The sequence below is a fragment of the Gouania willdenowi genome, unplaced genomic scaffold (genome assembly GCF_900634775.1).
Source record: "Gouania willdenowi unplaced genomic scaffold, fGouWil2.1 scaffold_67_arrow_ctg1, whole genome shotgun sequence".
Lineage (NCBI taxonomy): Eukaryota > Metazoa > Chordata > Actinopteri > Blenniiformes > Gobiesocidae > Gouania > Gouania willdenowi.
In genome coordinates this window covers 28,761-40,078 of record NW_021145232.1, presented here as the reverse complement: position 1 = coordinate 40,078, position 11,318 = coordinate 28,761, and the positions used below count along the sequence as shown (strand labels likewise).

General features: G+C 38.6%; 1 protein-coding gene across 1 annotated transcript; it reads left to right on the top strand.

Annotated features, from left to right (window-relative positions):
- Nucleotides 1–2,778: 2,778 nt before the first annotated feature.
- LOC114460790 (TOG array regulator of axonemal microtubules protein 1-like) lies at nt 2,779–10,800 on the top strand. The gene is made up of 14 exons (XM_028442676.1): nt 2,779–3,807; nt 5,319–5,379; nt 5,771–6,088; nt 6,289–6,400; nt 6,503–6,608; nt 6,693–6,928; nt 7,029–7,187; nt 7,339–7,465; nt 7,575–7,690; nt 7,775–7,946; nt 8,066–8,285; nt 8,371–8,457; nt 8,813–9,155; nt 10,789–10,800. The coding sequence occupies exons 1-13, from the start codon at nt 2,779–2,781 to the stop codon at nt 9,031–9,033; spliced, it is 2,964 nt and encodes a 987-aa protein (XP_028298477.1). The 3' UTR covers nt 9,034–9,155; nt 10,789–10,800.
- The last annotated feature ends 518 nt before the right edge of the window (nt 10,801–11,318 follow it).

Here is an 11,318-nt window from a genome sequence, read left to right as displayed (position 1 = left end):
TTAGCACACATTAAAGCACACAATTGCCAAAAATTTCACAATTTGTTGATGTAAATCTGGTAAAAATTAACGTAAAAAATAAAAAATAAAATTAGTTTGCATTTTAAATGTATCAAACACTACCCTACGCCTAAAAAGATATATTGTTGTCTTTATTATAATAAATAATTAGTTACAGTATTGTAACATAAGCACACAGCTGTTTGCCTCAGTTTAACAAGATTTGCACACCATCATTTTGAAGCTTTGTTTTTATTGCAAGTTTTGTCTTAATTTATTCCTATAGCAACACAGGCAAATATGTGCTTACTTTATGACGATGATTCTATTTTTCAAAGTCATTATGACATCATTTAGCCATTAAATAGAACCCAGAAGAAAAAGAACACTGATACTCTGAAAAAGAACGTTGACACTCAGAATCTTTAAGAAGCGACTGCACGAACGAACCTGTTACGGACTTGTTCACACGTTTTAAAGGTAATGTTTTAAGTATTGTCCAAAAAAGATTGGGAACGACTGCACTAAATACCGATTTAACCTTATCCAGAACCGGATATATTTCTTTATAACAGAGGCTTGTATATATTTTTTATAATGTTTTTTCTTTTCTTTTTAAATTCACATTGACATCATCTTTTTATGATGAAACGGACATCACAAATTTCACAATTTGTTGCTGTAAATCCGGTAAAAAATGAACGTAAAAAAATAAATAAATAAACGTAGTTTGCATTATAAATGTATCAAACACTACCCTACGCCTTAAGAGATATATTGTTGTCTTCATTGTAATAAATAATTAGTTACAGTATTATATAAGGATGTAACAATTCACTCAACTCCTGATACGATTCGATTCACGATACTGGTTTCACGATACAATTCTCTCACGATTTATTTTGCAAAATGGGACTGTAGACAAATGATGACTGAGAAATATTCCTTTATTTTTTTTGGCAAAAAGCGAGAAAATACTGTAGTATTTTCCTTTTATTTTTCATTATCAAAAGAATCCCTTGATAAACTATTCAAAACAATGCATTTTGCCTAAAAATAAATCCTGAATGAAATAAATAAAGGAATAATACAAATGAAGAAGCCTATTAATTTAAATTCTGGTTCTATAGTAAACAATGAAAAACTGCATAATAGTTCCTTTTCTTTTTAAAAGTGCAACTAGAAATGTATTTTGTGCCTTAACAATTGGACTTTAAAAAAAACAGTCATTGAACTGTATTGACATCAGATATTTGTTTTGACCAGCAGAGGGCGCTGGTAACCCAGTGGTCGGTTGGCATGCAGTTATTCCACCAGTGAAGAAGAGATGCTATGATAGCAGACAGAGCTAATAGAAAAACGTGACTTTTACAGATATTCACGTAATATTACAGATATTCTTTCGGTGCTAAAGGGGTAAGGAATCATTTATGAACATGTTTAGGAGTAGAAGGCGGCCAGAAAGAAAATAGTAGCAGATTCTGCCCGCCGCCAACACTTCTGGACGAGAGAAGGGATAAATATATAGCTCCCTCTGCTGTTTAAAAAAAGTACTGCGATTCAATTTTTAGAGTATCGATGTGAACTGTGATACCTATGAATCGATTTTTAACTACCTTACGATTAATCGTTACATCCCTAGTATTATAACATAAGCACAGTACAGCTGTTTGCCTCAGTGTAACAAAATTTGCACATCGTCATTTTGCAGCTTTGTTTTTATTGCAAGTCTTGCCTTAATTTATTCCTATAGCAACACAGCCAAATATGTGCTTACTTTATGACGATGATTCTAATTTTCAAAGCCACATTTATTGGCTTGGTATATATTTTTTAAAGTTAACATTGAAATGACATCATCTTTTTCACAAATTTCACAAATGTTGCTGTAAATCTGGTCAAAAGTAACAAAAAAATAAACATAGTTTGTTGCTAAAAGTAGCTGTTTGTATAAATAAATAAAAAAATGAATAAATAAAAGTTGCTGTTTATTTTACACGGAAGAGCTGCCACAAGTGAAAAGATATTTTGTATTGTATGAACAATATACTTATATTGTACAAACGTGATATTATATTGTACTGATTATTTTGTGCAAACAATATAGTATTTTGTACAAACAGTATATTATATTGTACAAACGTGGTTATATTGTATGAACAATATAGTATATTGTAAAAACATGATATTATATTGTATGAACAATATAATTATATTGTACAAAAATGATATTAAATTGTCCAAACAATATGCTTATATTGTACAAACAATATAGTATATTATACAAACGTGATATAATGTCCAGATGGTGCAGGTAGTGATTTAAGCCAGGAGTAAAAGGAGTAAGAAAGTTGACATACCGTGATAGATGAGTATCAAAACATGGATTCTCCATTATTGCGGTTAGGCGTATAAATTAAGTTTCCTGTGTGTTGACCTGTGAGCTGAGTTGTTTATGTTTATCCATCATTGACAGTCCCACTTTCTGTTGAAATATGGTTACTAAAGCACCAATAACGTCCGATTAAGGCATTTTATCTTTGCTTTGATGTGTGAATACACAACAGCAGTGGTTATATCCACCTGTAAGTTCCACTGTTTTTCACAGTGGTTGAGTGCAGTCTTACTAATCTACTGTTACATGGTGATCAATGCTCCACTCTCCTTCCTCCCTCACCATTATGTGCTTTATGATTCCTGACTGAATAGTTTTAAATTTCCATATTTTCTTCATCACAGATTGACAATTGAGCTGTGACCCACATCTATAAGACGATGATGATTCCAGCGTTGATCTCCCACGAGTTACACCAGCAGCTTCTGGACCAGAAGAGCAACCAGAGCCGCAGATATGGAGTGGAAAAGCTCAAACATGTCCTCTCAGAAGTGGACATTAAATCAGTTTCCTGCGAGAGCATTGAAGAATTCATCAATTTTCTACCCAGACTTCTGGATGACAGTAACTTCCAAGTGATGTTCAGCACCTTGCAAGTTTTAAATTTGCTTGTTCAGAAGTTGGACATGTATGCAAATAAATATTTCGAGCACATCATCTTAGTGGCCCTCAAGGTCCTTGGGGATGCACGCACCATCACAAGGAACGAATACCTGAGTGTGTTTCAACAGCTGATGAAAACTGTTCCACCACAGCGTGTGTTGGACCTTGTAATTGGTAACCTGAGGCATGAAAAACCCAGGGTACGGGAAGATGTCCTCAATGTCATCATGGGAGCTATACTCAGTCATCCTCAGAAGGAGTTTGACATCCTCAAGCTTTGTTCGGAGGTTGTAAACTGTTTGGTAGACAACAAAAGGAAAGTGCGTCACTTTGCCTTTGAGTTGTTTGCACTTTTCGACCACTGCCTCGGGTCAGGGCACAAGCTTCCCTTGACTAATGCTGTGGAGATGGTTGAGAAGAATAAGAATGCAGAGGGCTTAAAGGCAGCAGTAGAGGCCAGACTAGCCAGGCACGCGCTTCCAAAACTCTCCTCAAACGGGACCCTTGAGTATGGATTAGTGCTACCAAGACAGCGGGGCTCACTATACTTTGCTTCTGAAGCTGATATGGACTGGGTGATGGATGGGCCGCGAGTAAGCAGCGCCAGGAGTCATTGGACTATGCCCGACGGTGATCGACTGCACGGGTATGGCAGCTTGGGCTCCCTCACCGATGACCTCCAACCTCAAAGGAGGATCGCCAGCACAGGGAAAGGGAAGAACAAACTCCCCTTGGAGAAGTCAAGCCTTTCCTCCATTGAGAATGAGCCACAACCAAGCAACACGCCAAATGGAAAATGCTCTCAACAGGTGAGGCCGTCATCTCATACAACTTCACATCCAAACTAGTGCTGGGTGATATATCAACTTTTCCATTTGAGCCATATAGCAAAATTACAATGTCGCCTAATCGCTATACATATTTTTTAAGCAGTGACTATTTGTACGTAGTCGTATCAATATACCAGCATTCTATCCATACGTCGCGCACCTCATTGGCCAGTTTAGGTGATGTGATTAAGATGCTCCGTACTTGTACTTCTGTTTGAAAATATGTGCACAATTATTTGAAAGGGAAAAAAATGAATAGCCAGTGAGGCAGCCATCATACTTCACGTTTCTAATATTATGGCTGCCAAGTAGTCATGTTGATTTGCTTAGAATTAGTCAATAAGTGGAAAGAGCTTTCAATAAGTGGATTATTTTGGGACTTTGTTTATCCCACCTCATTTTATCTCACCGTAGTGTGCACAAATAATACAAAATAAGGGAAATAAACCATATGTTCAAAACATGTCATGAGATCTGAGCAGCTGTGCTGTCCTCAGACATGTTTGAGGAAGAAAACCTAAAGATAGCAGTATTTGTCACGATGCAGAATGAATGAAGAGCAGCTGAATAGAAGGGCTGTGATCTTGAATCACCTCTTTGTCTGTGGGTGTGATTATCATTGCAGTCCTTTAAAAAAAAAAAAAAAAATCTTTTTAATGAAGCTCTGATTGTTCACGTTTGTTTAAACACCCAAATTATAGTCCTCGAACAGCAGCGAACAATGCTGATGTGTGTCGCGCCCTTACTTGTTATCTGTGAAACATTGAGAGGTGCAGAAAGATAAACCTCACAGAGCCCTCAGGTGTCACTGACACTGTTCCTGGCAGGTGACTAGTTTTCTTGACATCAATGCCGCAGGGATGAGAATTCACTGATCTGTGAACGAATCAGGCTTGGATGAAATATGATCAACCTACTTCTTTTTAGATATATTTAATGCATATGAAAAACTGTACGCTGTATCGTGAGTTTTTTTAATTGCTTATTTCTCGCTTGGTGGCGTCGGGTTAGTAAGTACTACCTGAACATACATGGCTCTTGAAGTTATTATCAGCCACCATTCATAAAAACACTCTGTTTACTGTGCCGTGTGTTTCCCAGCAACCCTATTACTGAACCGCTCACTTAGGGAGGCAGGCTGGGAACATAACTGTTAATATCCCAGGGTCATGCTCTTGAAACAAAGCTTACGTATATACAGCTTCTATATTGACAGTAATGCCACCAAGCGCTCAGTAGATGATGTTGATCCGATTGAAAAAGAGTAACATTAGCTTGATGTTGGATCCAAAAACTTTGCTCAGTCTTCGTCTAAACAAAATGACGAGTACATGGTTGTGTGTGTGCATGATGTGAAGTCACTCTACAGTAGCAGAATGCCTACTAAAGGCCTTTGTCTGCGCTTAACTACTATGTCTCTTTGTTCAGGTTAGTGGATGGAATTACAGGAGTTGTGCTATTAAAAGTAATACTTTTCTGTCCTTTCACAGGTGGAAAGCAGGGACGTCATTGTCCAGCCCAGGGAGCCAGAAGCCCACGTACCAAGTTTTGGTAAGTTGTAAGAATGAGCCAGCGAGTGCTCTTGTGTAAATGTTGAGACCTTGGCTCTTGGAACTGTGTTCAACACTGTCATTTGTGTTCCCAGTCGAGAATTAAATGTAGAGACATTTCTAATGGGTTGAAATGTAACTTAATGTGACAGACCCCCACATAAAATCAGCCAATAGAGTTGTGCATGTCATGTCATGCTAACTTCTTCCTCCAACATATAAGCAAATTTGCGTAAAAACAAACGCTTAGCGTCATGTTCTAGCCAGTGACCAAAGCTGGCCCATGATTCTAATGGTGTGTGTGTGGTCTCACAGGTGAAAGTAAAGGTTCTGCACTCTCCCCAAACCCCCTTTTTTTCTGCTGTATTTTAATGTTTTGTTGTTCCAACCAGATGACTTGACCCCTGATGTTGGAGTTGTGGGGCAGAAAGTGACCTGCACTGCGGCATCCACCAGCTCCCCTGGACCCACTCCGTTGCCTAAGCAGACCTTCTTTATAGACCGGTCTCCCACCGTGCCCCCAGCTGACGACAACAGCCATGTGTTTGTAGACAGCAACTCTCAGTCGGATGAGTCCAGTCCCATCAAGGGCTATACCCCAACCCCATCTCCCCAACCGAGCCCTCCCACAGTGCCTCCTAATAAACAGATATCTGCATCACGTCTGAGGAGGAGCCACAGCCGTAGGAGCCGGCCGTCACCGTCCCCTGGTCTGTACATTTTAAATAATTAATTTTTTTTTTTTCACAGGCCTTTGTTTGCATTAAGCAGCACAGCATTTTATTGGCTGCTGGAGCTTTTAAGGCGGGGTTAATGTGGAAAAATACTTTAATTTACTAAACATGTTGCTTGTTTGCTGGCTGACAGAAACAACTAAGACTAAACTAGTTCTTCTTTGTGCACCACTTAGACGAGCTCACCCATGTCAGCAAGGACGTAACCCAGAGTCTCCCAGAGTTTTCCGAGTACTCTGTTTGCCAAAAGACTGACATGGCGCTGGACTTGATGAGCTCTAACGACTGGTGAGAAACAGTGATTTTTAAATTATTTTTAGAGTTTTCAACGAATTGAAATGTAATAATTCTAATTTCTGAACTACTTGTTTAATTTTATTTTATTTGCAGGGAGCAGAATATCAAGGGTATGACAATTCTCTGCTCTCTGGTCAAAAACAACCCGGATGTGATTCAGAACAGGCTTCATGAGTTCTGTCAGTCTGTCATTGAAGAGGTAAGCTAATAGAATAGTGAGTGTGTGTGTCAGGGACTAAACTGAGTTCTTAACTTTTCATTTGTCATATTTTTTTCTTTTTAGTTGAAGAATGGCCGATCAGCTGTGTCGAGGGTTGCCCTGAGCACGCTGGGTGACATGTACACACATCTCCAAGATGCCATGGACTGTGAGCTGGAGGTGACTGTGAAACTGTTACTGAAGAAGGCTGGAGACTCAAACTCCTTCATCAGACAGGATGCAGATAAAGCTCTGGACTCTATGGTGCAGCACTGCACACCGAGTCAATGCCTCCATGCTTTACTCGCAGGGGGTCTCAAGTGAGTATGCAAACAGATTTCATTAAGTTCTTTGCACTTGGGCTCGTTCAAACAAAACAGATTCCAACACTTTGATTTTTCTTTATTTTTATTCTGACAGTGACCGTAATAAAGCGGTGAGGAATTGCACCGCTCAACATGTAGCTGATCTTGTGACTAAGATTGGTGCCGCCCGTATTGTGTCCGGGGCCAAAGATATCACAGATAATCTTATACCTGCCATTGGCAAACTGGCACAGGACACATCACCAGAAGCACGGTACGTCAAAGAAAAAACCTTCAGCTTTATTTATTTTCAAAACGTTTTACAGTGTTTAGATTGGAACATTCTAGAGAGATTGCCAATTCCAGTTTATTTTATAACTGTTTTTCATACAGGCTTTACTTTATTAAATGTCATTCTTTAAAAGGTTGTTTGGGCGGCAAATGTTGCTGTTTTTGTCCGCCGAACCCAAGTTTAATAAAGTCCTGGATAAATACGTCGCTACCAAAGAACTGGCGACAATCAAGAAAATCGTCAACACACTCAGGACAAAGGTACAGTGTTGTTGTTTATTTAAATTGCTCTATGAATATAGTTGAGTTGAGCTTCACTAAGTACATGCATTTACATGAACCTAATGTGGAGATGATTGGGTATTTTTAGGGCCTAAATAATGAGCCCGTAAACCCCCGGTCAGCCATAGGCCAACGGCCTCAGCCAGGCAACGGAACACAGAAGGGCCCATCTCTCAACAGAGAGCCGGTCTACAAGACCAACAGGTGGGTTTAGATGCTCTTGATTCCAAATCTTTTCCAAATGTTATAGTGGTAAAGCTTGTTTAATGTATTGTGAATTATCTGCAGTCATTACAGCAGCAGAGCTCAGACACAAAGTGTTGCAGATAAGAATCACTATATAGAGCAACTCTCAGGTCTGATGGGCTCAAAGGACTTCAAAGACAGGATCCAGGGCATCAACCAGATTGTAGCTGACTCCCAAAACTACCCCAATGTGATCATCAGTAACCTACATCTGGTCAGTGCTCGCTCATTACAGATCCATTTCTTCGTAGCCAGTTTTGACTTTTTAAAATCTGTTTAATAAAAGTACATCTTCCAGTGAAATTGAAGGTTTTATGTTCTCGTTTCTTCCAGGTGTTTGATGCCATAAGTGCAAGGCTGACAGAGTCCAACAGCAAGGTTAACCTGCATACCTTGATGGTCCTGCCGGAAATCATCTGTGCTTTGGAGGAGAACATGGCCCAAGTGGTCAACACACTGGTCCCAGCTATCGTGGACAGTCACCTCAACTCCAAGAATAAGCCCATCTACTGTGCTGCTGTTAGAGCCATTGATGCACTGATCTCTAACCTTGGTACACAGTTTCAGCTTTTGAAGTGAATTATATGTAGAAATTCTTTCAAATGAAATGTTAATCAAGATTTCTTTCTCCACCATAGACAACACTCACCTGCTTCAGCTCTTCTGCAATAAGGCCATGTTTTTGAACGGCAAAGCAAAGGCTGATCTTATTGACAAGGTTGCAGGTATGTGTTTTTTTGCTTTATAAATTTCCTATTTGGTGTTTGATCCGAATAGCACCTGTCATTTTTTATTCATGTTGTCTTATTCTTTACAGTTTGTCACTGTTATTTTCACTCTGAAAACGTAAATACAAAATTGTGTAAGCTGAGAGCTCACAAGGAACAGCTGATTAGCTGTCATGTTTGGTTAGTAGGGCTGAGAGATACAGTATATTGAGATTCAAGATATGTCTAGTTTTCTACTCCAGTCAACTTCAACTGATACTTATAAACTCTGTATTTTGCTGGTTTTGATTGCAGTTTCAAAGTTAATATGTGTGACTAAATCTGGCTTTTGTTTTTCTCTTTCTGTGCCCAGCTATCGTCACGAACATCGGCAATCGAAAGCCTCAAATGGTGAAGCAGAGAGCGTTGCCCTTGCTGTGGCACCTTTTGGGCATCTCCACCCACAGCAGCAGCACTCACAACCTGTGCAATGCTCTCTACAACGAGATGGGTTCAGAGTTGGCCGAGTGTGCCATGTCTCAGCCTTTAAATATTCGACAAACTTTGAACAAGATCCTCTCGTCTCTACCATAGATGAGGGCAATCCGCAACTTCTTCCTAATACTTAACTAATCTCCAGCAACATCCATCCATCTTCTGCCGCTCTGTCTGCTGCACAGACATTTATTAATGGAGAAAACTACACAAATAAAAAGGTTGGGAACAAAGAACACTTTGTTATGGCAATTATTATATTAATCATCATATCATCAAATGTGTGTTCATGTGTACACTTTGTCATGTGTTTATACACAATGACTGCATTATATTGTTGTATGTTTGACGTTTCTCCTTTGCTGAGTCATGTTAGATTAGATTACCAGCATTACCATCTCCTACTTCAACTGTTCTGTGTTTGGACGCAGTGAAAAGACTGCCATGGGAAAGGCTCAAATGGTTGAAGTTCTTTGCTTTTTAATACTATAAGTTCCCTATGTTTTTCTTCAGGCTCCGGATATTTTTGTTCAGGCATCTAGGATGGAAGGTAATTATTTACTTTGATTTTGTTCAGGCACCTCCACGGACAGCCTGTGAGGTCCTGACCATAGGATGGAAAGGCAACCAAAATTTCCAAAACACCCTGGTGCCATGTATTGAGTTTACCTCTGTACCGATATGAAAATAGATTAAAACCCCAACCCTAACCTAATCCATTAAACTGTAGTGAAGACCACAGGGCAGGGGAGGCAGTGAGGACGTACAGAGTAAAACACTAATAATGGGGATCAAACAGACATGAAGATATCAGTGATATTACTGTGTGGATAAGTTAGTACTATTTATAGAAAATAAGTTCTTAAACATGAAGAATCCAATAAACAAATAAAATATGCATGTGCATATACAATCTCAATATGATGTGAACTCAGATCATGAAACTGGCAGCTTTCAGTGAGTTTTGTTTTTTTATTCTTTGTTTTTTTTTTTTTTTTGTTTAAACGTGTGAATGGAATCAGATTTCACCCTTTGTTTGTTTGTCTTTAATGCTTTCATTTTGGACGTGTATCAGCTGCTCTGTCTTCTGTGTGTTTTGGCTTCTCTCAGCTGAACGTACGGATATTAGCAGCACTTTGAGCCCTGTTTTCAATGTGTACGTCTCAGTCATGACGTGTGTTGACCCCAACACGCGCGCGTGAACACACACACACAGAGAGACACACACACACACACAGAGACACACAGAGATGATTTACACATTCACACACTGTTGGACTCTATCCAGGCGTAGCGCCCCTCATTGGCCAGTTTAGTGAAAGGTCACGTGATTAAGGCGCTACATACTTGTAATTCGGTCTGCTATTAATACATAGATTCCCAAAACTAACACCGTTAGTGCCACAACGTTGTGGTTTCTCACCTTTGCCTTCTGCCTGCAGAATAGTGCAACACACACACACACACACACTATTTATATTTTTATTTTAAATTTCATTTTTTGCTTTTATTCATTATGTTGCTCATTTATTTACACTGTTTTTGCCTTCATGAGAAAGACAAACAAAAGAGAGGAAAATAGTGTTACTAATGTTTTTTTATTTGTTTTGTTTTTGTTGTTTGCTTTTCTTTGTTTGTTTTCTTGTTGAGGGGAGGACCCCCACAATGCAATATATGGTTACATCCGTTGAAGACAGCGCTCTCTGTTGTACTGCCTCAGCTTTTGGAGCTGAAGGTTTTATTTTTTTTTATTGGCCATGATTTTTTTTGAGCTCGCACATTTTTCTTCTTTTCAATATCTTTGTTATTTCTGAACGATTTTTCTTTCACCTTTTTGTTTTTCCTCAATTTCAGGAAAATTGAGACAGAGATTGAGGACTGCAGCTAGTGTTGTGTTCAAGACCACACTATCCAAGACCATGACTTGCTCTAGACCAGAATGCACCAAGACCAAGACTTCTGGGAGCCGAGACCGAGTCAAGACCAAGACCATAAACATCTTTTTTTTCAATTTAAAAAAAATTATAAACAAATAAAATTATGACAAGTGTGGTTAAATAACATTGTCTCTTTAATTTTAGTTTATTTAAAATACATTTGACGGACACAAAAGGTGCCTTCAAAATATAACTAAAATATTAAAACTACTACTGCTACTGATAAATTCACAATTATTCTACATATTTGAAAACAAGATTTTTATGTCAGCTAAATGTACAGCAAGTGTTTAAAAATATTTCTGCCAAGAAATAATGATTCTTGATTCTGATTCTTTGAGTTCTACAGGTCACAGATTTCACAAGATCATTTTTTAGTTTAAAAAAGCCTTTACACAGGTTATTTTTATTAATTCACTTAGTTGATATAGTTTAATTTGGTTGCTG